Here is a 27,602-nt window from a genome sequence, read left to right as displayed (position 1 = left end):
TCCTTAATACTTGGGTGCCTAACACCTTCCTTAGGGGATCACCAGAACCCTTACCTAGAACTTTTGATTAAGAAGGATTTTTCACGGTTTATGAATAAACCCTTCAAAACTGATTTTCCTAATTTCCTAAAAATTAGGTGGCGACTCTTTTAAAACAAAGTCCGAAAGAGCACCACCAAGTTTGAAGTAGCTTTTTTGGGCGCTAACCCCGCCTGCGAAAATGCGAACAGTAAAAATCCTTCAGTTGCTCCTTCAACTCCTTCAATTCTGCAGGAGCCATTCTATAAGGAAGAATAGATATTGGCTTAGTATCGGGTAGCACATCAATGGCAAAATCAATCTCCTGTTCTGGCGGAAGGCTTGGAAGCTCATCCGGGAATACATCCGGAAACTCATTAACTACTGGGACAGACTGAAGATTCGGCGGCTTTGCTTCTGTATCTTGAACTCGTACTACATGATAAATGCAACCTTTAGCAATCATCTTCCTTTCCTTGAGATAGGAAATAAACCTACCTCTTGAAGACGCTGTATTACCTCTCCACTCTAGAAATGGTTCTCTTGGAAACTGGAAACGAACCATTTTCGTTCTACAATCAACATTGGCATAACAAGAAGGTCACCAATCCATACCCATAATAACATCAAAATCTACCATGCTCAGCTCAATCAAGTCTGCCATGGTATGACGATCACAGACTACAACTACACAATTTATGTATACCCGTCTAGTTATCACTGGGTCACCAATGGGCGTAGATACATCAAAAGGTTTAATCGACTAAGGTTTCACCCCAAACCGACCAGCAATATAAGGAGTAACATACGACAATGTAGAACTTGGATCAATCAATGCATATATATCATGAGAAGATACTGATAATATACCTGTAACAACGTTAGGCGAAGACTTAAGATCCTGTCGACCAGCCAGTGCATAAATGCGGTTCTGAGGACCGCTCGAACTAGATGCTCCCCCTCTACTTCTACCACAGCCTGCTGGTGTCTGTTTTCCCCAGAGGGTGTACAGATGATGAAGAACCCGCTGCTGATCCTGTGGGCTGAACAATACCTCTACCACTTCTCGATGGATAGTCACGCATAATATGGCCTGGCTGACAAGGACAAAGAAGTATAACAAGCATCTGAACCTAAGCGACATTGTCCAGCATGCAACTTACCACACTGAGTACATCGTGGTAAAGGTGACCTCATCAGGCCAGAATCACCCCTATACTGGGAACCCGATGCTCTGGAACTCTGACCTGGTCCTGAATAAATAGATCGATCCAATCTCTTGCCTGCAAATCTGTCACACCCTTAATCCGATAGGGTGTGATGGGCACCCGACCCTTACTTAGGGCCGAGCGAACCCTCTGACTATCATAATACTCGTGGTCATAATGGGCCCTAACCGGATCATAAATGCATAATGAATTTTTTTTTCGAAAAACGAACATACTTTATATCTTTTCAAATCAAACAAAACTTGCGACCGTACAAAATCTGTAATATCATGCATAACAATACGACGGCTTATAGAGCCGCTCACAACTGATATCTTATACACACGACTCTGTCTGCAAAGTCTCTAACATGACTCAGATATCATAGCACAAACAAACTTTGACTCGGCAGCACTCCGGAGGAGGTGGAGCTCGCCAATCCCGCTGGACCATCTTCTGCTAATATCTGTAGCTCACCTGGGTGTACCTGTACGGTATGAAACGCAGCCCCCGAAGAAAGGGGGTCAGTACGAAATATGTACTGAGTATGTAAAGCATGGAATACATGAAACGAGGTCATAACCGAAATGAGGAGTACAAAAAATATACGTAATAGTCAGAATACCGAAGTACATGCCTCTGTAATACAAATAGTGCGTAAGGGGTACAGAAGACAGGTATAGCAATCAGAATGCTCAAATTACTTAGCTTTCCTTGAAAAAAAAAATCTTTTCGTTTCATATTTTGGAAAGTAAAACATATCGTAGTAGGCGACATTAACCGATGTGGGATTCGCCTAAACCAATGTGGGATTCGCCTAAACCAGTACGGAATTTTGCCTCGCACTGGGTTTGCCCCACTATTGGGTTTGCCCCACAACCGGTCCTAACCCAATAGATCTTATATATATATATATATATATATATATATATATCATATACATATATATATATATAATTGTCGATTATCAAATTATCACATTAACATAACATCATCGTATTATCGTATCGTCGGATTATCATGTCATCGATTATCATAGCATCACACTACCATGTCATCGAACGGACTCATTAGATCATCAGATCATCACATTATCAAGTCAGCACGTCATCAGATCATCAGATTATCATATCATACCCTATGCGGCCCATAATGGACCCGGCGGACGGAACGTGGTCGCCCCTCCTGCCTTGGGCGCCACAACTCATCATACTTCGAAAGTTTTATATCTCCTGCATCTCCGTCACACATCATCACATCATATTATATCATATCATATCAGAAACTCATCATACTTCGGTAACATATCATATCATATTAGTCGCTCATCATACTTCGAAAACTCATCATACTTCGCATGGTGCGCACGATAATAACCGGCCCGGGACTCGGTGAAGGGAATAACAAAAATGTGCACGAGCGAGAATCGTGGGATCTATATGCCATTCAAACATTCATACGGACTTAACGGAATAGTCGGACAATTCATCTTTCACAATCCAATAGCATTAATCATAGCAACTCTCTTGCGGATATTATTCGAAACATATCAAATAAAACTTTATCAATCATAGTTATATCTCAAAATCATATGCATACGGATTCTCATTTCATACATTTACACAGGCTTAACAGAATAATCAGACAAATTATCGTTTACAAGCCGATGGCATTGACCAAACCAACTCTCTTCCAGATATTACTCGGGGTTTATCAAATTGAACTTTAGGCACCATAGTCTCGTATCCGAATTATATATATATATATATATATATATAATTCTTATTTCGGACTTAACGTGATAAATAAGTAATCACATGCGGGAGTCGGATCGTTAACTATATTAGGTTCTTTTAACAAGTCGTCAAAACTAGACAACGGGAATGCCTTGCGGGCCCACGGGCGAGTATCAATCGATCCGGGCCCGCCTATGAAAATTATAATCTTAATACGCTACGAACCCCTACGGACAAATCAAAGCGATCCGAGCCTTCCTATGGAAGTTACGGATGTTCGTAGTTTCAGACTCTTTTACGAACATAATCTTTTGTGCACATTCATATTTAATCATACAAAGGGCATAAGAACCATAATCTAACTACATTACAAACGCAGATATCAAGAAGCAAATGAAATCATGGACATGCTCGGATCGTAGGAGTAGAATTACCTCGAGGATCACATCATAGCCTATTTGTAACTAAGACATGCCAATTGAACGAAAGGTGAGCTTTACATACCTTGGCCGCCCTCTAAGCTAATCCAAACTTACGCCCCGGCTCCTTGCGATCTTCAATAATATCATTAGGCATCATCCATTAATCATAAGCATCAAGGAATCTGATTCCAAGCCTCCCTTTATCTACGTAAATTTCGGCAAGATTTCCCTATAACTCCATCAACCCCGAGAATTCAACTCGGCCAATTATCAACAACAACCAAACCAAAAACCATCCAGACAAGATTTAAGAATATTCCGAACAATCCACAAAGTATTCAAGACAATTCAAACAATATGCTATGAAACCCGAAACCTTCCAACTTAATGAATACGACAATAATGCGTTTCTTTCTTTCAAATTCCCATACTACGTCAACAATTCCATACATTACCACATTATCTTCATAAATATAAGAAAACATATTAGAATCATATTAACTTTCAAAACAGCCCACAACACTACAACTTCGACATAAGTCATGAAACCTTTATTTTTCATCACATAATCCACAAGAAACAACAACCAAATATTACATAAAATTTGTTCATCATATCCCCTCCAAAACAGCCCAAACACGGCTACACACAAAACACCACGGCCAAACACCAACATTCAAGGTTTCATGATTTCCATTCATTCCAACACACTACAACAACCAACATGCCAATTAGAATTGATTCATCACCCTAAACATGCAACACACATACACGGCCCAACATTAACATCCATGCTCAACTTCAACATCCATATTTTCATGTTTTTCATTCATTTCCACATACTACAATATCCACGAACATCTATAAGACATGTAAAGAAGATCAAAACTCACCTTCTTCCCTTAACTTTTCCCCACTCGGCTAGAAGTCCCCATAGTAAAAACGAGCGATTTATTCACTCCAACAATCACTCCACGTTGTAGAGGACCCTCTAATTGGTAGGAAAGCAAGAAGAAATTAATTTTTCCTAATCAAACTTGCAAGGACCATTTTCGGCTATACCATGGCCGAATGGTGCCTCCTTCATTTCTCTCCAATTTTCTTGAATTCTCTAGAGCTAAAAATGATAAATTGGTCCCCTTTTCATGACTTGGCCATATATATATATATTATATATAGCACATGGCCGGTCATGTGCTTCTTTTTCCTTTTTTTTTTTTCTTTTTCTTTCCCTCCAAACTTTCTTCAAATTCTAGATTTTCTCAATTAATAAAAGATGACTAATGACCTTATTTTGTCATCCCTTATATATATGTATAGTTCCCACAAATAAGATGAACACTTGTCCCATTGCATGGCTTGCAATAATTGACCAAGATATAAGTGGGGCCCACAACCACCATGGCTTCTCCAAAAAGTCATGAACTATAATTATTTCCAAATTCCACATTTACTCTTAATATTCCATGCCAATAATATTTATGAGTGACTTGCGCATTAAAACAAAACCGTAGGATGGCCTCGCCCTTAACTTCCCGCAATTGTCTTAAAATATTCCAACGTACAAAATGCGGGATATAACATCCTTCCCCCCTTTAGAACATTCGTCCTCGAATGTTCAACTTAGTCATACGGGGTCTCATAAGCACCTCGGGGGAGCTCCCTCTTTATAGCTATTGCTGTCCTTCATACTATCTCTTAGGCTATCCAATACCATTCTCTTGTCATACTCTTTTTCTTCATACACATCCATTTTCTAGTGTCCCGTCATTCGAGGTTTTTGCTAGACTTCTCACACCGCCTCAAACACCATCCTAACTCTTATACACTTATTGTTGGTTTTCCGATCTTACTAACTTCGGTTCGGGGGGGGGGGGGGGGCTCATTGGTAGCCCGTACGTCCATACCAAACACACTATCGTATCAACTGTTCTTATCCCACTCTTGCATTTCTCTCACCCGCTTCCCCCCTTTAGGGGTATGCTTATACCATTATCCATTCATGCCTGTCTCTTTTTTCTGCACACGAGAAATCTTATGCTACCTCTGTGTCGTTCAGAACACACTACTCTTACATAGTCCTTTTCTCATTTCCAAAACGTATTCTGTTCGTTCACATTTTATCCGTATTATCCCAGTCATTTTCTAGCATTCATTCTGCCTTGTTCCACGTCTCCCTATAACTTGGCCTTTCACAGTCCTGTCACTTATAGCACTCGTGTCCTCAGTTACCCACGTCTTAACCTATTACTATACTGTTGTCCCGCTTTCTTTTATTCCTTCTTTCTGATAACTCCTTTTCTTCGCCGACCTGATTCACCCCGTCCTACGCATCCTTTTAAGATTTCTGGACGCTCCGCATGCTCTAATCTCGCTTAGACTACTCCAGTTCCTCATTTGCCCCTTACGTCTGAATTTGTAAAATTTTCAGAAAACTTCCCAGGGGGGTCACCCATCCTAAAATTTCCCTCACTCCAGCACGCTTAACTTTGAAACTTTAATAAAATCGGGTGCGTTAATGCCGGTATGATCGCGTCCACCTCACCACACGACCTTCTACACATAGTATTGAGTCAGCTGGAATCTTAACATATTCCCAAAACGCCCTTACAACACATCCCGGCAGCTGTCTTATTGGTACCCTTGTCTTAATATATCCCTCTATCCAAACCTACCAGTCCTTTCTAACCATCCGTTAGTGTCACCAGTCCGTTCCAAATTCCTTATTACCATATCCTCATCGACCTCCTACTTACTATTGTCAATTCCACAGATAATTTATTCCTAAAGGGCGGCCATACTTCACAGCTCAGGCAACTTCCATCGTTGCTATATTTTTTTTTCCCAACATATTCCAAACTTACTTCTCATTTTCGTATCATTTCTAGAAAAATTTCGGCAGAGTTTCCTCTGTATTTCTTACTATCCCAAAACCTGCACGCAGGAAATACCAACAGTGCCTCACAGGGCCATCATCATATATACACATCATATCATATCGTATCGTACCGTATCATCGCCACACAGGGCTCTCAATATTCACAAAAGTCCGAAAATATTAGATTTACCTCATATGCTCGACACGGCTACACGTGTTACACTTTCTTGCTTATTTTCTTTTCCAATGTTCAACTTCACATTTCAATCATACGTCGATATCATACTCGACATATGTCTTTCGTATCCTTACTTACCTGCGTGCTTTGTAACCTTCCATACCGCTGGTCGCTTCCGCCTGTCAACGTCATTCCTCTGCCGAAATCAAAGGTTAGTACAAAGGATCTCGTTTCCTATGACTTGGCTCTATGGCACGATCTAAGAAGTGAAAGAAAAGTAACCATCCTAGGTGCCCCGTAGCTTCCTGTTTATAAATGTGGCCGGCTTCACACCATAAACAGGACTCTACCGGACACGACTTTGCAGACAACCCCCTAGGACGAACTGCTCTGATACCAATTTGTCACACCCTTAATCCCCGATAGGGTGTGATGGGCACCCGACCCTTACTTAGGGCGAGCGAACCCTCTTCGACTATCATAATACTCGTGGTCATAATGGGCCCTTAACCAGATCATGAATGCATAATGAAAATTTTTCAAAAAACGAACATACTTTATATCTTTTCAAATCAAACAAAACTTGCGACCGTACAAAATCTGTAATATCATGCATAACAATACGACGGCTTATAGAGCCGCTCACAACTGACATCTTATACACACGACTCTGTCTGCAAAGTCTCTAACATAACTCAGATATCATAGCACAAACAAACTCTGACTCGGCAGCACTCCGGAGGAGGTGGAGCTCGCCAATCCCGTTGGACCATCTTCTGCTAATATCTGTAGCTCACTCCGGGTGTACCGCGCGCACGAAACGCGACCCCGAAGAAAGGGGGTCAGTACGGAATATGTACTGAGTATGTAAAGCATGGAATACATGAAACGAGGTCACAACCGAAATGAGGAGTACAGAAAATATACGTAATAGTCAGAATACCGAAGTACATGCCTCTGTAATACAAATAGTGCGTAAGGGGTACAGAAGACAGGTATAACAATCAGAATGCTCAAATTACTTAGCTTTCCTTGAAAAAAAAATCTTTCTGTTTCATATTTTTGGAAAGTAAAACATATCGTAGTAGCTGACATTAACCGATGTGGGATTCGCCTAAACCAATGTGGGATTCGCCTAAACCAGTGCGGAATTTTGCCTCGCCACTGGGTTTGCCCCACCATTGGGTTTGCCCCACCACCGGTTTCTAACCCAATAGATCCTATTTCAGAATACATATATATGTCATATCATCACATTAAACAGAATTGTCAGATTATCAAATTATCACATTAAGCAGAATCATCGTATTATCGTATCGTCAGATTATCATGTCATCAGATTATCATAGCATCACACTACCATGTCATCAGAACGGACTCATTAGATCATCAGATCATCACATTATCAAGTCAGCACGTCATCAGATCATCAGATTATCATATCATACCCTATGCGGCCCATAATGGACCCGGCGGACGGAACGTGGTCGCCCCTCCTGCCTTGGGCGCCACAACTCATCATACTTCGAAAGTTTTATATCTCCTGCATCTCCGTCACACATCATCACATCACATCATATCATATCATATCAGAAACTCATCATACTTCGGTAACATATCATATCATATTAGTCGCTCATCATACTTCGGAAACTCATCATACTTCGCATGGTGCGCACGATAATAACCGGCCCGGGACTCGGCGAAGGGAATAACAAAAATGTGCACGAGCAGAATCGTGGGATCTATATGCCATTCAAACATTCATACAGACTTAACGGAATAGTCAGACAATTCATCTTTCACAATCCAATAGCATTAATCATAGCAACTCTCTTGCGGATATTATTCGGAAACATATCAAATAAAACTTTATCAATCATAGTTATATCTCAAAATCATATGCATACGGATTCTCATTTCATACATTTACACGGACTTAACGGAATAATCAGACAAATTATCATTTACAAGCCGATGGCATTGACCAAACCAACTCTCTTCCAGATATTACTCGGGGTTTATCAAATAGAACTTTAGGCACCATAGTCACGTATCCGAATTATATATATATATATATATATATATATATGAATTCTTATTTCAGACTTAACAGATAAATAAGTAATCACATGCGGGAGTCGGATCGTTAACTATATTAGGTTCTTTTAACAAGTCGTCAAAACTAGACAACAGAATGCCTTGCGGGCCCACGGGCGAGTATCAATCGATCTGGGCCCGCCTATGAACATTATAATATTAATACGCTACAGAACCCCCTACGGACAAATCAAAGCGATCCGAGCCTTCCTATGGAAGTTACGGATGTTCGTAGTTTCAGACTCTTTTACGAACATAATCTTTTGTGCACATTCATATTTAATCATACAAAGGGCATAAGAACCATAATCTAAATACATTACAAACGCGGATATCAAGAAGCAAATGAAGTCATGGACATGCTCGGATCGTAGGAGTAGAATTACCTCGAGGATCACATCATAGCCTATTTGTAACTAAGACATGCCAATTGAACGAAAGGTGAGCTTTACATACCTTGGCCGCCCTCTAAGCTAATCCAAACTTACGCCCCGGCTCCTTGCGATCTTCAATAATATCATTAGGCATCATCCATTAATCATAAGCATCAAGGAATCCGATTCCAAGCCTCTACTTTATCTACAGAAATTTCAGCAAAGATTTCCCTTATAACTCCATCAACCCCGAGAATTCAACTCGGCCAATTATCAACAACAACAAAACCAACAACCATCCAGACAAGATTTAAGAATATTCCGAACAATCCAAAAAGTATTCAAGACAATTCAAACAATATGCTATGAAACCCGAAACCTTCCAACTTAATGAATACGACAATAATGCGTTTCTTTCTTTCAAATTCCCATACTACGTCAACAATTCCGTACATTACCACATTATCTTCATAAGTATAAGAAAACATATTAGAATCATATTAACTTTCAAAACAGCCCACAACACTACAACTTCGACATAAGTCATTAAACCTTTATTTTTCATCACATAATCCACAAGAAACAACAACCAAATATTACATAAAATTTGTTCATCATATCCCTCCAAAACAGCCCACACACGGCTACACACACAACACCACGGCCAAACACCAACATTCAAGGTTTCATGATTTCCATTCATTCCAACACACTACAACAACCAACATGCCAGTTAGAATTGATTCATCACCCTAAACATGCAACACACATACACGGCCCAACATTAACATCCATGGCTCAACTTCAACATCCATATTTTCATGTTTTTCATTCATTTCCACATACTACAATATCCACGAACATCTATAAGACATGTAAAGAAGATCAAAACTCACCTTCTTCCCTTAACTTTTCCCCACTCGGCTAGAAGTCCCCATAGTAAAAACGAGCGATTTATTCACTCCAACAATCACTCCACGTTGTAGAGGACCCTCTAATTGGTAGGAAAGGAAGAAGAAATTAATTTTTCCTAATCAAACTTGTAAGGACCATTTTCGGCCATACCATGGCCGAATGGTGCCTCCTTCATTTCTCTCCAATTTTCTTGAATTCTCTAGAGCTAAAAATGATGAATTGGTCCCCTTTTCATGACTTGGCCATATATATATATTTGCATAGCACATGGCCGGTCATGTGCTTCTTTTTCCTTTTTTTTTCTTTTTCTTTCCCTCCAAACTTTCTTCAAATTTCTAGATTTTTCTCAATTAATAAAAGATGACTAATGACCTTATTTTGTCATCCCTTATATATATGTATAGTTCCCACAAATAAGATGAACACTTGTCCCATTGCATGGCTTGCAATAATTGACCAAGATATAAGTGGGGCCCACAACCACCATGGCTTCTCCAAAAAGTCATGAACTATAATAATTTCCAAATTCCACATTTACTCTTAATATTTCATGCCAATAATATTTATGAGCGACTTGCGCATTAAAACAAAACCGGAGGATGGCCTCGCCCTTAACTTCCCGCAATTGTCTTAAAATATTTCAACGTACAAAATGCGGGATATAACAAAATCGCGGAGGTGCACTAGCTGCTGAATAGCCAGAGTGTCTAGAATACTGTTACCTCTGACCCCTTCTGAACTCACTGATAGCACCTGAGGATCTGTCCCTCTTACTATAGCCCCTATCATATTCACGCTCACTCCTCCGCTGCTGTTGTCGCTTCTTCAGCTTCTGGGTGTGGGTTTGAATGCGAGAAATATCTATACCTTCCTGAAGTAAGGCCGTCAAGCAATCATCAATCAAATGTGGCCCCAAACAACTCACAAACCAAAGGGACACGATCTCCCATATCAGCTACCATAGCTGGAGCATACCTAGCCAGTGAATTAAAATGAAGACTATAGTTCCGAGCATTCATGTTCCCTTGTCTAAGTCTCAGGAACCTCTCAGCTTTGGCCCGCTGAATCTCTAGTGGCAAATGGTGTCGGAAAAAAGAGTCTACAAACTCCTACCACACGGGTGGAGGTGCATTTACCCTTCTAGAAGACACCCAGGTACTATACCAATGAACAACCACATCTCACAATCTATAAGAGGAAAACTCTACCGACTCAACATCTGAAGCATGCATTTCCCGCAATGTCCTCAACAAATCATCTATGAAGTTCTGCAGGTCCTCTTCTAGTTTTGACCCAAAGAATTTTGGAGGGTCTAAGTTGATGAAATCACGAACTTTGGCGCTGACAGCTCTATCACACTAACCCGTGCCCTGCCGCTAGGCATAAGCAGCAACTAACTTGGTCAACAACTGAATGGCCTCCCTCATTTCCTAGCCTAAGGCATCCGGTAGAGGAATCGGGGGTACTGGAGCTAGAGCCTACGGCTCCTCTATGCTCCTCAGGAGCGGGCGGAGTGTGAGAGGACCGAGATGGAACCTCATTTTTGGACTCTCCCTCCTCTACATCTGTAAGCGGTACCCGTTCATTTCTCCTACCTGCCGCTGACTTGCCCTTCTAGGCCACTGTAGCTTTTCTCTTCACAGGCATCGCTAAAATCATAACACACTATCAAAAAAAAAAAAAAGGAGAGTCCTTACAACATGGCTCTATCGCACGATCTAAGATGAGAAAGAAAGGTCAATCATTCCTAAATGCCCCACAGCCTCTTATTTATAAGTGTGGCACGCTTCAAACCCTTTAACAAGACTCTACTGGACACGGCTCGTAGACAAACCCTAGGACGAACTGCTCTAACACCACTTTTGTCACGACCCAACCGGAGGGCCGTGACGGGCACCCGGAGCTAACCTACCAAGCACCTTTTAACATACATCTCATAATCATATCTAAGTGGGCCACATGGCTAACTCACAATTTTCATAATCTGTAAGAGATACGAGTCCAATGGATATATGCATGTCTATATAATCACCATCAACTATGCCCATATGCACAAGCCGACAAGGCTGTGAAAAATGATATACAAAATATAAACCGATGAGGTTATAGAGAATCTAACTATATACATCTATCTATGAGCCCCTACATGGAGTACATAACATCATAAAAACGGGACAGGATCCGCAATGCCCATATATGTACACAAAAGAATAATACCAGCTGAACCGCAGCTCCGAAACAAATGATGCACTCCTGTACAATCACTGATGAAGTAGCCTAGGGGTCTGGTCCATCTCCCTGTCTACCTGCGAGCATGAACGCAGCGTCCAAAAATAAAAAGACGTCAGTACGAATAATGTACCAAGTATGGAAGGCATGAGTAACAAAATAATGAAGGTATGAAGATAACATAAGATAAAGGGATCAATTTGTACCTCTGAATGCCTCTTAAGGCGGATGTCATGCATGCTTAGCTATTTAGAAAAACATTTCATACATACATATATATAGGATCCTGCTCGGCCATTTAGGCTCGGTGTTATCATCATCATCCCGCATTCGGGGCATCCCGCATCTGGGGTAACATCATAACGTACCCACTGCAGTGGTGTGCACATCTACGTGCAGTACCCGGCTGACTATAGCGCGGTTCGGTGTGAGAAAATAGCTACATATATATAAAGCATGCATGAGAACTCAAATAAAATGTTACAACTCTATCAGAGTAACGTAAGGTTAATAAACATCCAATTTCCATTATGGAATCATCATCATCGCTATATCTCACCTCGAAGGAACAATTACCATAAGATGAGATCAACATCAATGAATAAAATCAATAATCATATGAGAAAGATCAATAATCATAGGAAAATTATCAACAATATCATAAGAACCTCAAGAATCATAAGCTTTAGCATTTCTAGAAATGGAGTCACCATAGAGGACATTTGTATGTATGCTCATATCGAAGTGATTATGCCATAAGAAAGAAAGGGTTAGCCTTAGCATACCTTTTTGTCTCCCTAACTACTTAGCGTTCCTCCCAGGCTCGCAAATCTACATTCAAGAGGATTCATACTAGAGTTAAGTCTTGAAAACACTCATAAGTTCAAACTAGAGTAACTAGCGAGCTAGAGGAATTTGGCCAAAGACTTCCCCTATTTTATCTACTTCCACAAAATTCCAAAATAACTCCCAAACAACAATAACAATACCAACAATACCATAGTCAAGGAAATATGTTCAAATTAATCTTAAATCAATCCAAAATCTCCTTTCAAATTCAACCCATAAACATTGACTTCAACTTAATACTTGTGACTTCTCTACTATGATTCTTTCCTCTTCAAGACTTGCTACACCTTTAAGTCAACTCAATCAAAAGAAATAAGATGAAGAACATACCTCTTACTAGAAGAACTTCACCTCACTCAACTTCTTCTAAGACCAAATTCACCATAGTCTCAAATAGAAGGAAAAACAATCATCTTCTATGAGTTAGCTTGGGGTGTTGGAGTTTGATCTTCTCTTTTGATGGTGTGGAAGGTTTTGGAATGTTAGAGAGCCTTCAAGAACTCTCTAATAATATGGGGAGATAAGTGTGGGAAGTGAATGGGGTCTTTTGGGGTTTAAAAAGGATTTAAAATCGCCCCTTCGCCTCGACTTGCGATGGAGATGCGGCCTAGCAAGTTGCAACTTCTGGCCGTATCTCCCCTCCTCTTGTTGGGGTGGTTCTGGGCAGTGAGGTGCCCCAAAATTGGCAGTTTGCGGCTAGTATGCTACACAGCAAACATACAGCCCCAAAATTCCAATTTTCTCGAAAATGCGTTCTTTTCTATTCGTTTAACCTCCAATCCTTATGGTACCTTCTTGACTCTTATGTAAACCATCATTAACCATATAAGGAGCCCTATAACTCCCTATCAAGCTAATGCTAAGTAATTTATTACTCTAATGATGCAAAATTTTCCCAAAACATTACTCCAATTCCAACCTTCAACGAACTTACTTCCGTTGATTCATTTAGCTCTGAAACCTTCAGGTACATACATAGAATTGTTAGATACCCTCCTTAACCTTGTAAGGGCTTTATGTCCACTTTGGGCTTATGTTATTTTACTTATAATGCAAACGACGCAAAATTTTCCAAGGTGTAACAAGCCGGAGGGTCTGGAGCCCTTCCATGCTCTTCTGTAACTGGAGGAATAGGGGTTACAGATGAGTGGCACTCTGAGCCTCGCTATGTCCTAACTCAGCCGGGGGTACTTGGCTAGTACCTTCCCCAGCAGTGCCCAGTCTTTTGTTGGCTTTCGTCTTTCTCAAAGGCATCGTTAAAAATTCAATAGGAAAAGATTAGATAATTGCATTCTTACTTGGATATATTCCACGATCTAGATCATGAAGAAGAGTGACTTCCGAAATTCCCTGTAGAATCCTAGCTATAGATATGGTGCACAACATACCGATAACAAGGACTCTACTAGATACGGCTCATAGGCATCCCTAGGACTGACCTGCTCTGATACCAAGTTTGTCACACCCCGACGAGAAGCATGAAGGGCACCGACTTGTAGGCCGGATACCACCTGGCGTTACAGTTACCATGATTATCATATAGCCGTTATTCGATATAGTATGGCTCAAACATGACTCAAAAGATACCTGCACGCAGAAAAGGCCCAATCATAGAAATATGCAATGTTCCTTATATATATATATATATATATATAGAAGCGAGCCGACAAGTCCGCTACAAATATCGTAAGTATCATAAAGCCGACAAGGCTACCAGGAGAACATCAACCCAAAACAAAAACCGACGAGGCTAGTCATAACATCTACATACACCACTATGTCTATGAGCCTCAAAAAGTGTGCATACAACAGCATAAAGGTTGGGACAGGGCCCCGACGTACCCATAGCATATGAATATATATCATGATAACATAAGTATACCAAAAGTTAGCAAGTCTAGAGTAATGGCACTTGTTGACACTCGTTGAAGCTAGAAATCCTACTGTGGTATAGGTCCTCCGCTACACCTGCCAGGACCTACGGCATGAAATACAGAGTCCCGAGGGATGGGACGTAAGTACAAATAGGAGTACTGAGTATGTAAGGCAGGAAACAATAACATAAGTAAGACATAGATATAAAAGAATAGAAGTCACCTGAGCCATCTGAGGACGTGCAATATGCAATGCATGAGTTTAAAAATCATATGCAAGTATATACATATAGTACATCATCATCATCATATCATCCTCAACTCGCGCTCGGGGAGCATCATCATCGTAACATGCCCACTACGGTGGTGTGGACATCTACGTGCACACGGCCGATTATAGCGCGACGCGGTGTAGTAAAATAATGAATACATACATATATATATATATATATATATATATATATATATATATATATATATATATATATATATATATATATATATATATATATATATATACACAATGCATGACTAATATAAATGATGCGGGCCTTTCGGAGTGACGTAAGGTCAATAACCTCCGAATAACATTATGAAAACTCATATTAACATCAAGAAACCATTTAGTGAAGGTAATTTATCATAACCGAATCAATCAGATAATTAAGGCATTAAAATTTGAAATACAAAGAATAGGAATGGAGTGAATTATTATGGAACGCTCGCGTTCATGTTCAAGTTGGATTCGTGCCAAAGAAAGAGGGAAACAAGCACCTTACATACCTTAATTCACTGAGCCGCTACTTGAAGGAATTCCAATTCTGAAATCCGCTCATCCCTTGCCCCTACATGGAGATATAAGACCTTAGTTAGGCCTTAAGTTTTCATATACCAATGCATAAGTGGTGTATCTTTGAGACTATTTGGGGTTAAGGAAATTCATGCAGCATTTCCTTTGTTTATACTATGTTCCCATGATCACAATAACAAAACCAACATCAAAGGAATTTGATCTAATTAAATAATCATATAATTCCATTAACAACATCCCATAAGAGGGTTATGCCGTCTATCGCCCAATTAGATTTAATATGCGACAATCTAACAAATATTACTTCGAATTAACTTAATTTATTGGTCATAGAGTAGGAATCTTTACCTCAATTGGCCTAGTTGATTCTTAGTACCAATTTGGATCTGAGGTTTCCAACCTACCATAGCGATACCAAGATGGAATCGAAGCCTACGAGATTATACGCACTTCCCGAGCTTAATTGACGCTAGAGTTCAACAATTATCGAAAAGATTTATGTATGAACTTAAGGAAAATGATGAAAATAATAGGGGAGTGGCTATTTATACTTGTGAAAGTCGATTGCCGCCGCCTCAACTCGATGTGCGTCCAGTTGCCATCAGAGACCACCCTCTAAGTGGTGGATTGATGTTGGGAGGTTGACAGCTGTCCTTCATGTTGATGGTTCGTCAACATGGCTGTCAAGTTGCACCATTTTTCAGGCTTGGTTCCTGTCTATTCGTTTAACCTCCAATCTTTTCGATACTTGCTAAACATGAACTTAAATCTTTGTTTACATGGAATCGCATCTCTAACAGGAGTTTTAATCCCTTGACAATTGTTCTTCATGGCTTGTACCTCCATAAACTCAAAGACACTATCATTTTACGAGCATATACTACAAGGTACGAGACATACTAGCTTTTCAAAAGGCGAGATGTAACACTTCCAAAGCATTTTTTAGGCGAATTGAAGAGTTCTTGGCTGATTCTCTCTTGTGGTATGTCTCTTAACCTATAATTCATCACTTTGTCTTCCCTAAGCTTGAATCCATTCTAGAAATCTAATTGGAATCTTAGAGGAAAGATGGGTTTTGTTGATTATTTCATAAAATGAGTTTTAGTCTTTCTAAATGGAAATTGTTGGTGGATTTGACTAATCTAATCATAGAATTTGATGATTTCATAGCTAATAGGCTTGAATTTTCCATTTATGTTGATGAAATTGAATGTTGGAAAGGGTTTATCCCTAAATTGAGGGTTTTCACTTGAATAACGAAAGTGACCCATTCTTGAGTTATTTTAACAATTGATTAGTAGGACCGAACTCCTAGAATGTTGAATTGCATATATCACATTCAAAATACCTGTTTTACCCTTATGGGTCTGTTTCCCCCTTTTCCATAGTTGAATTTGATTCGAAAGATAAGTATAAGTATAGCAATATAGGTGTTGTTCTTCCTTATTTCTAATCTAGAACTCGAGTATAAATAGACTTTGAGTAGTTGGAGGTGCTACGAAAGGAAAAGGCAAAGGTGTGATTGTTCGTGGCTCCTGGTCTATTACTAGGTAGGTTACGGCTTACCTTATGGTTATACTTCGGTTAGCGAAGCATATGTAGAGTTAGTGATTATTGGAGAAAGCATGTTACGCCTTCGAGTATTAAGTTGGGATGGATTACTTAGGTTGGTACTGATGTTTGACTATGCCTTGTTGCCGTGTTGTGATCTATTGGGTTGTGCCACGTTTGTGATACTAAACTTGATATTGATAGATTCTCGTGATATATTTCCATGTGTGGCACCGTTGATATTGATAGATTTTTGTGATATGTGTCCATGTGTGGCACCGTTGATATTGATAGATTCTCTTGGTATTGATATCACTCATGCATTCATACTCATACATTTGGATCGGGTTGCACGCCGCAATATATATTACACTTATATTGGATCGAGTTGCGCGTCGCAACATATTTTATACATATATTGGATCGGGTTGCGCGCGCAACATATATTAAACCTATTTTGGACCGAGTTGCACATTCTGCAACATATATATATATGTATGTATGTATATATATATATTGGATCAGGCTGTCCGCCGCAGCAGGTACAAGGACTTCGCGGGCTCCCCATGGGTCATGACTGTCAAGGCGTAGAGGTATTCCGCCAGGAGTGTTTGTGTATCATTGCATTGCATATGCATTCATCATTATCATCTCATTTGCACTTATTGATCGGATTCATGGATTGTACTTGTGGTTGTGACTACTTGAGGAATTGTGGGAAACTTGGCAGCCTTGTGTTTAGATGCTTCATCATAGGCTATGATCCGGTTGTTGATATTTCTAGACTTGTGAGACTATTTTGGACTGTGTTGGTTGATACTTGATTGTAAGCATGATTAGCTTTCAGTCTCTTTCTTTATATATGTGTAGCTCTGTAAATCCGAGTTAGTTGTGAATGTGTATAATGGGTACTAATGTGACATTTTAGACATATGAAGTCCTATTGAGATGATTTTGAGTGAAAATAGTTGTTTTAAGATCAACGTGAATAGTGAGATGCGTAAGATGCGATAGAATCGTCTAAGTTTTCAGTAGACCTGACTTACGTCATGTTTACATGACAAACCGTTAAGAATTTAAGAAAACTTAAAACATGAAAGTTGTATCCCTTTGAAATACTTGTCCAACGATATATTATGTAGCTCAAACGGAGCTTTGTGCTAGGAGTTATGCCTATTTTACTGAAAGTTATCGACACAGTCGAAAGCAGAAAATTTTGGCTTAGTGTTAAATGGACAAGGGAGCTCACCGAGTGTGGCTCAAAGTGGGGTAAGACCTCGCCATAGGCCTTATTTAGCAAGTTGTGAGTTCTAAAATGTCCAGACCTCTAAATACAACCCTTACACGATTTTATGTCATTTTTCACATTCCAGGCTTCTTTCTAAATCATCTTTTGCAGAGAAAACAACCCTAAGGCCACCCCTAAACCTATAAAGTAATTTATTACTCAAACCCTATGATTAATACCTTAATATAGCAAAGATTAACACAAGCAACCTCACCTATTCCATAGATTGTGAGAATTCGATTCAAGAACGATTGAAGGGGAGAATTGTTGGAATTTGTCGTGAGGTAACTTTCTAAAATTTAAGTATGGTTATGGGGGTTGTTTGGGTTCTATACATCATTTATATATCATCAAAATCCATGGGTGAATTAATTTGGCCTAGAAACCCTAGTTATCAAAAAGGGTAGGGGTTTTACGTGTAATGTTCTAATCTGTCTCATCTAAAACCATTGTAGATTGATTGTTGAACCTTGGGAATTCCGTTTTTCTAGATTTTAGTGGGATTTGAGGTATCTGACTTTTAAAAATCCTTTTTGACTTCAAAGGTGATTTGTATGTCTTTTTTTATTAACATACTCTTTTGAAACGATTTGTGTGACTTTTGTTGTGGTTTGGGTGTGTGAGGGACATGCCCGCATTAAAAATCATTTGTGCTATATTATATATACGTATTCATGGTTGTTTTCCACTCTAAGGGATGATTAAATATTGAGATATAAAGCTTTGGTATTTGAACTCGAATTACCGTTAAGGGATGTTTAAACTTGTTATTTGGTAAGCTTGATTATCTCATGTGAATGATCTATAAATGGATTGTGTTAAATGTGAAACTTGTTTAAAGTAGTGAGTCTGTCTTCTAAAACGGAAATAAATTGATGTACCCTATAATGGGAAGATGTACATAATCCATGAGGAATAATTTGGCTATCATGATATGACTTGTGATTCGGCTTCTATGTCAAGATTGATGATTCGGCTAATATGCTATGATTTGTATCTTGTTTACGTTTGGGCCTGTATGGGAAAGTTGTGCTTGTCCAGAGGACGATTAGCCGTTATGGATCCTAACGTATCGATACGAGTATTGTTGTGTCAGTCCAGAGGACGATAGACCTCCGAGGCGTATAGCCTGGTGCATCTATTGTTGTGCCATTCTATAGGACGATTGACCTCCTAGGCGTATAGCCCGGTCCATCTATAGCTGTGTCAGTCTAGAGGACGATTGACCTCCGAGGAGTATAGCTCGGTGCATCTATTGTTGTGCTTGCCCGGGGTATCGATTGTTTGATATTTTTGTGAGTGGGTTGTTTCGTGTATATATATATATATATATATATATATATATATATATGAGTTGTTGCCTATGAGTGGCTTGTTTCGTATCTTGGTTGCTTGTGAGTGGCTTGTTTCATATCTTTGCTACATGTGAGTGGCTTATTGATGATAATGAACTTGTTCGCCTGTGAGTGGCTTGTTGATGATATTGGTCTCGAATGGAAAAGACTCAAATAGCAATAAATGGTGTGCTGAATCGGAAAAGATCTATACTTGTCTTGATGGTTTTCTATTGATGATTTTGAGTTGTACGATTGATCTCCTCTTTGATTTCAAATTATTCTATTGAAACTTTTTTCACTAATCATCATTGTTTTATTTTATTATATTACTTATTTTCCTCGAGACACTCATTGAGTACCCAGTACTCAGGCATACCATTGTTGTTCTTGATGATATGTTAGGTAACGAAGAAGAGCAGGTACAGACAGATCTCGCTGATTAGGAGTACTCCCTGCTTTCCAGACTTTTGGTGAGCCCACACCTTCATTCGTGGGACACCTACTATTTTCCTTATTGCATTTAGTTTCAGGGCTGGTTCTTGATAAGTTAGACGTTTATTCATTATCTTAGAGGCTCCATAGATAGATGTTGTTTTGTGGGTAATGGTTGAGTCATTGTTCTACTCTCATGGGTATTTATACTTTGACAATCTATTTATTACTAACTTCTGCTGATTTTATTTCTTAAATTATCAGCACGTGTTTTCCTAGTCAATTTATAACGTCTTTTAATTGGTTAATGAAAGATTATAAAAAAGGGACTTGTTGTTATGAATTCATAAGGTGCTTTCATGGTGGGTTTTTGGGGCGTGACAAGCTTGGTATCAGAGCCTAGGTTCAGAAGTGTCCTAGGGTTTGTCTGTGGAGCTGTGTCTAGTGGAGTCCTATTCATGTAGACAGGCCACCTGTATGGATATGTGACTACCAGGACATTTTAGGTATTTCTTACTCTTCTTGATTCTAGATTGTGCTATAGAGCTTGAGCTTCTCCTTAGGATCGTTCTAACATGTTCGTTAATTTGTGCCTCGTGGAGATGGAATTAATACGTGCTGCAGTGTCTAACATAGCGAATAATGGTGCTACGAAGTACATGCTGGTTGTGATGTACACTTTGATGGATGGTACAGAGTAGCTTGGAATTCGGTAGTAGGTGTTTGGTGGTGATTGTAGGGTGAGATTGCTGGTGTTCCGAGATAGGTATTCTAACTATTTATCCTCTTGATGCGTATTCGTTGATCGATCCCGGTTTGGATATTTCTTATGTGACTCGGTGTTGTGCCCTTGATTTTGGTGTGGAGCTCGAACAATTGTTAGAACTCTTTTTCTATGAATACCCTTTCTAGTGTCTTCGTTATTACTTCTAAAATCTATCGAGACTGTGTAGTGTAGTTAAGGATCGTGAGACTACTGCTGGTTTGTTTGAATGAGAGGTGGTGAACTTTGAAGTGATTATGAGAATAGACTGACTTTCCAAGTGTTATGAAACTCTAGGTTGTCAATCAGAACTAGTAGGCTTGAATTTCCTGACGAACCCATTAGAGAGTGGAACAGTGATCTTGCTAAACATTGAGGTCGACTTATTTCGTATCTTGAACTCACAAAATTGAACTCAAAGGGGTGTAGTTACCATCTAGTTGATGTTAATGACACTCATACCGTATTACCTTCACTTACAATCTATCCCAGGTATGTGTCTTCAAGTTATCGAATTCTTGCGTAAGTGTAGACTAGATGTATGAATCCCTTATTTCGTATTTAGGCTTGACTGATACAGTTGTGGGAGTTTATATGGGAACCATGTCCTTATTAAAGGTTGGTTAATGATATTTTGTCCTTAGGAATACCTCGTCTTGGAAAGCAACTCTGGAAATTTTTGGAAAATTTGAGGTTTAGTACAAATCTTAGGCCATAACTTTCATTCGAGGACGAATGATCCTGAAAGGGGGATAATGTGACACTCCGTAAATTCGAGTTTGGAGTGAATGTGTATAATGGGTGCTAATGTGAAATTTTGGACATACGAATTCCTATTGAGATGATTTTGGGTGAAAATAGTTGTTTAAGATCAACACGAATACTGATATACGTAAGATTCGATAGAATCGACTATGTTTTTGGTAGACCTGACTTCTATCCTGTTTACGTCACAATCCGTTGAGAATTTGAGAAAACTTAAAACGATAAATTTGTAGCCCTTTGAAATATCTTTCTAACGATATATTTTGGAGCTCAGCAGGAGCTCTGTGCTAGGATTTATGCCCGTTTTACTGAACGTTGTTGACATAGTCAAAAGTTGAAATTTTTGGCTAAGTGTGCAATGGACAGGGGAGCTCACCGAGCGTGGCTCAAAGCGAGGTAGGAACTCAAAATAGGCCTTTCTCATCGAGGTGTGAGTTCCAAAATGTCCAGACCTATAAATACGACCCTTACACGATTTTATGTCATTTTTCACATTCCAGACTTCTTTCTAAATCTTCTTTTTCAGAGAAAATACCCTAAGGCCTCCCTTAAACCTATAAAGTAATTTATTACTCAAACCCTATGATTAATGCCTCAATCTAACAAATATTAACACAAGCAACCTCACCTATTCCATAGATTGTGAGAATTCGATTGAAGAACGGTTGAAGGGGAGAATTGTTGGGAATTCATCATGAGGTAAGGTTCTAAAATTCAAGAATGGTTATGGGGTTTGTTTGGGTTATATACATCGTTTATACAGATTCCATGGGTGAATTAAGTTGGCCTAGAAACCCTAGTTTTCAAAAAGGGTAGAGGTTCTACGGAAAGGTTTAAAGTTCTAATCTGTCTCATCTAAAACCATTTTAGATTTATTGTTGAACCTTGGGAATTCTGTTTTGCTAGATTTTAGCGGGATTTGAGGTATGTTTCCTTTAAAAATCCTTTTTGACTTGAAAGGTGATTTGTATGCCTTTTTTTTAATACTCTTTCAAAACGATTTGTGTGACTTTGGTTGTGGTTTGTGTGCACAAGGGACAAGCCCACATTAAAACTTGTTTGTACTATATTATATATACGTATTCATGGTTGTTTTCCTCTCTAAGGGATGATTAAAGATTGAGATATAAAGCTTTGGTATTTGAACTCGAATTACCCTTAAGGGATGTTTAAACTTGTTATTTAGAAAGCTTGATTATCTCATGTGAACGCTCTATAAATGGATTGTGTTAAACGTGAAACTTGTGTAAAGAAGTGAGTCTGTTGTCTAAAACTGAAATGAATTGATGTACCCCTATAATCGGAAGATGAACATAATCCATGAGGAATAATTTGGCTATCACGATATGACTTGTGATTAGGCTCCTATGCCATGATTGATCATTCGGCTAATATGCAATGATTTGTATATTGTTTGTGTTTGGGCTTGTATGGGCAAGTTGTGCTAGTCCGGAGGACGATTAGCCATTATGATAGTGCCAAAAATAGTGTGAATAATGCTAGTAAGGGCAATAATAGAGCCAAGGGCACTGTTTCCCAGCAGATGCAGGATAAGGGAACATCAATAGTGAAATATTCACAGCAGCAGCATTCTTCTAAGAAGTATAGCAATCAGGTGGTTGATCCTAAAACTAAGGGAAGTTTGCAGGTTGCTTTACCAGATGATGTTAATGCCAAAATGGATTTAGATAAAGAATCTACAGCTCAGAATTTTCAGAATGCAGTTAGGGATGGAGATGTGTCACCTAATCTAATCTCTAAGGCTATGGGGAAAACAAAGAAGAAGCAATCTAAATAAAGTGTTTCACCCCAATCAACAAGGGTGAAAACAAGAAGAACTGTCTCTAAATCTAGTATGTGATTAATGAATGCACTTATTTGGAATGTGAGATCAGTAAATACAAAGAAAGCCTTCAAGGGGCTTTTAACAATGCATAATAAGTATAGTTTCTTTCTTATTGGGTTAATGGAACCTTTTCAAAGAACCTTATAAATTAGAAAGCTATAGAAGGAGACTTGTTTTGGAGACAGCTTTGCATAATGTCAATAACTAAAACTGGGCTTTTGTGTATGTAGAATGGGAAGTTATTGTCCTTATTGACAGTGAACAACATTTAACTCTAAGGTTATCTAATTTAAATGTGGATACTGAGATGATTGTAACCTTAGTTTATACAAAATGTGATAGACTGGATAGAATTGAATTGTGGGATGCTATTGATTAATTAGCAACTGATATGACTAGGCCTTGGCTTGTTGCTGGGGATTTCAATGTCATAACTGATGATAATGATATTTATGGTGGCAATCCAGTATCATTGAATGAGGTGGAAGATTTCAGACATTGTATTACCACATGTAATCTCACTGATTTAGGCTATAAGGGAAGTATATTCACATGGTGGAATGGAAGGGGTGCAGAACACTGTATCTTTAAGAGACTTGATAGGTGCCTGAGTAACTTTGAGTTTCAATAGCTTTTTCCAGGTCTTGAGATTACTCATTTGATTAAAAATAGATGAGATCACTCTCCTTTGTTAGTTGAATTGAAATAGCAGGCCCAACAGTGTAAGAGACCATTCAAATTTCTTAACTTTTGGGTCAAGCATGAAACCTTTTTGGAGGCAGTGCAAGACAATTGGGAGACATATGTGAATGCTAACTCATTCTATGTTTTCAATTCTAAGTTGAAGAACTTGAAGAAGGTATTAACAGCTTGGAGTAGATCAACTTATGGGGATATATTTCAGCAAATAACCAACATGGAAGAGGTGATTAAGGCTCATGAGACTATTTTTGATGTTGATCCTTCATATGCAAATAGAGAGAAGCTCAACAAAGTGAATGCAGAACGAACTAGGCTGTTAAGTGTGGAGGAAGAATTTTGGAAGCAAAAGGCTGGCATGGCTTGGTTCCAAAAGGATGATAAAAATTCAAAGTTCTTCCATGCTCATGTTAATGGTAAGAGGAAGAAACTGCAGCTTAGAAGAATTCAAAATGGCAATGGAAACTGGCTTGAAACTGATGCAGAAATTGCTGATGAAGCCACTAGATTCTTTTAGGCTCAATTCCATGAAGTTACACCACCAGTTCAGATATTTTGGAACATATTCCAAGACTTGTTACTGTAGAACAGAATGAATCTTTGGTATCTAGGCCTACTAAAGAAGAAGTTAAAAATGTAGTTTTTGGGCTTAACAGTGCTAGTGCAGCAAGTCCTGATGGATTCACAGGTTTATTTTTTCAAACTTGCTGGGAAATTATAGGTGATGACATTTTTAACATGGTAGGTGATTTTATTCATGGTTCAGAGCTTCCAAGATACATTACTCATACAAACCTTGTCCTGCTGCCCAAAAAAGATGATGTTCAGAACTTTGGGGATATGAGGCCTATAAGCTTAAGTAATTTTGTTAATAAGGTGTTTTCTAGGGTGATTCATGAGAGGCTGGCTCCTTTGTTACCTGACTTAATCTCTCAGAACCAATCTGGCTTTGTTAGAGGTAGGAGTATAGTGGAAAGCATTTTGTTGACTCAAGAAATCATCACTGATATCACACTAAAAACTAACAAGGGGGAGAAGAATGGTAATCAAATTGTTCCAAATGTTGTAATGAAGCTTGATATGACAAAAACTTATGATAGACTTTTATGGAGCTTTCTCACAAAGGTTCTAAGGAAGTTTGGATTTGGAGAATGGTTCATCAGTCTGATTTACGAGCTGATAAGGAATAATTGGTATTTAGTTCTCATTAATGGACAGGCTCATGGATTCTTTTATTCAACTAGGGGAGTTAAACAAAGGGATCCTTTGTCCCATACTTTGTTTATCCTTGCTGCTGAAGCACTGTCTAGAGCTCTGAATGTGTTACATGATAATCCTTGTTTTTGTGGTTTTGGATTGCCTAAGTGGAGTCCTAAAATTAACCACTTAGCCTATGCTGAAGATACTATCATTTTCTCTTCAGAATGTGAGATTTCTTTGAATTTGATCAGGAATGTTCTGAAAAATTATGAAGCTACTTCTGGTCAATTGATTAATAATGCAAAAAGTTACATTTATCTGCATGATAGAGTGGATGAAGATGTGTTTCTTAAAGTGGAGAAGGTAACTGGTTTTAAAAGAAAGGATTTTCCTTTAATGTATCTTGGTTGTCCTATTTACTATGCTAGGGGTTGTATGGCATTCTATTCGTATTTGATATCTAAAGTGAGGAACAGGCTTCAAAGTTGGAAGTGTAAGTTGTTATCTTTTAGTGGAAGAGCTGTATTACTCAAGCATGTTTACAAGCTATGCCTATGCACTTGCTTTTTGCTATTGATCCACCTAATTTTGTTATCAAGAAACCTCATAAGATTTTTGCACAATTCTTTTGGAGTAACAAGTTTGGAGAATGGAAAATGCATTAGACAGGTTGGGACGCTGTTTGTTTGCCTCATAAAGAAGGTGGTTTGGGATTCAAACATTAGCTTTATTTGCCAAATTATGGTGGAATTTCAGAACCAAGCCTACCTTGTGGGGTGCATTCATGAGCAACAAGTATTTGAATAAGAATAATCCTATTCTTGTTCCATGGAAGAAGGGATCACATATTTGGAGGAAGATGTTACAAGCTAGAGATCTCATTGATCATGAAATACAGTGGCAGCTGAGGATGGGATCTGTACTTTTTTGGTTTGATAATTGGACTGGTTTAGGTCCATTGTATTTTCTTACTGAGCCTGATTTCTACTGTGATGAGAATATCAACAATGTTTATGATGTTGTTACTGAGGGAAAATTGAATGAAATGTTATTAGAAACAGTTTGCTAGAGGAACTTGCAGAATTTATATTGACTGAGGTAAAGCCTCCAAGTAGGGGGAATGATCTTGATGTTCCATATTGGAGGTTATCAACTAATGGTTAATTCAGTGTGAAAACAGCACGGGAGTATGTTAGAAGTAAAGTAGAAAAGAGAGACATCTACAAGAAGATGTGGGTAAAGGGATTGCCTTACAAAGTTGCTTTAACTATGTGGAGAGTATGGCACTTTAAAGTCCCTTTGGATGAGGTGGTTAGGAGTTGGGGGTATAACTTACCCTCTAAGTGTTTATGTTGTCCTGCAGATCCAAAAGAAGAGACCATCTCTCATATCTTCTTACGATGTGATACTGCAAAAAGAACTTGGTCTTATTTCAGTGTTGCTGCAGGTATTGATATCACTAGTTTGCACTTGCAGCAAATTATTTTGAAGTGGTGCTCTACTGATGTGAGGCCTAGATTGAAAGCTATTTGCAATGCTGTCCCTTCTATTGTTGTGTGGGAGCTATGGAAGAAAAGAAATGGAGATAAGCACATTAATAAGGTGACAGATGCAAGAGTATTATATCAAGCTTCAACCTTGATACATCAGCTAGTGAAACTGAGGAAACCAGGCATACAGAAAGTTCCTCAAAGGTGGCCTGAGATTCTGAATATTTTGGAATCATTTGTGTCTAAGTTGAAAGTGACTAAGGTGTTGTGGAGTTTTCCTATGGAGGGTACATGGAAGTGTAACATAGATGGTGCTACAAGGGGCAACCCTGGTAGGAGTTCATTTGCATTCTGTGTAAGGGATCATAAGGGTGATTTGGTTCATGCATTTGCTAAGGAAATGGAAGAAAGTACAAATACAAAATCAGAAGCAAGAGCTTTACTTGAAGCTGATAGGTATTGTCTGTCTCAACATGTGTACTCATTCACTCTTGAAAGTGATTCCATGTTCATGAAGATGATATTCGAGAGGGAGTGGAAACCTCATTGGAACATTATATTTATGGTTGAGGAACTATGGGATATCATGGATCATTCAGAGGTTCAGGTTCTGCATATCTTGAGAGAGGGTAATCAATT

The 27,602-nt window shown here is 38.9% G+C and overlaps 1 protein-coding gene across 1 annotated transcript; it reads left to right on the top strand.

Moving 5' to 3' along the window:
* The first annotated feature begins 23,965 nt into the window (after nucleotides 1-23,965).
* On the top strand, nucleotides 23,966-24,790 carry LOC132047414 (uncharacterized). The gene is made up of 2 exons (XM_059438461.1): nucleotides 23,966-24,155; nucleotides 24,357-24,790. The coding sequence occupies exons 1-2, from the start codon at nucleotides 23,966-23,968 to the stop codon at nucleotides 24,788-24,790; spliced, it is 624 nt and encodes a 207-aa protein (XP_059294444.1).
* Nucleotides 24,791-27,602: the final 2,812 nt, after the last annotated feature.

This window comes from Lycium ferocissimum, chromosome 2 (assembly GCF_029784015.1).
Source record: "Lycium ferocissimum isolate CSIRO_LF1 chromosome 2, AGI_CSIRO_Lferr_CH_V1, whole genome shotgun sequence".
In the NCBI taxonomy this organism is placed as follows: Eukaryota; Viridiplantae; Streptophyta; class Magnoliopsida; order Solanales; family Solanaceae; genus Lycium; species Lycium ferocissimum.
Note: the sequence above shows the minus strand (reverse complement) of the source record. Positions and strands in the feature narration are given on the sequence as shown.

Coding starts and splice junctions, on each gene's coding strand:
- LOC132047414 (XM_059438461.1), top strand. CDS start 23,966: ATGACTAGGCCTTGGCTTGTTGCTGGGGATTTCAATGTCATAACTGAT. Junction 24,156..24,356: donor TGGAAGGGGTGCAGAACACT/GTATCTTTAAGA, acceptor TTTTGGAGGCAG/TGCAAGACAATTGGGAGACA.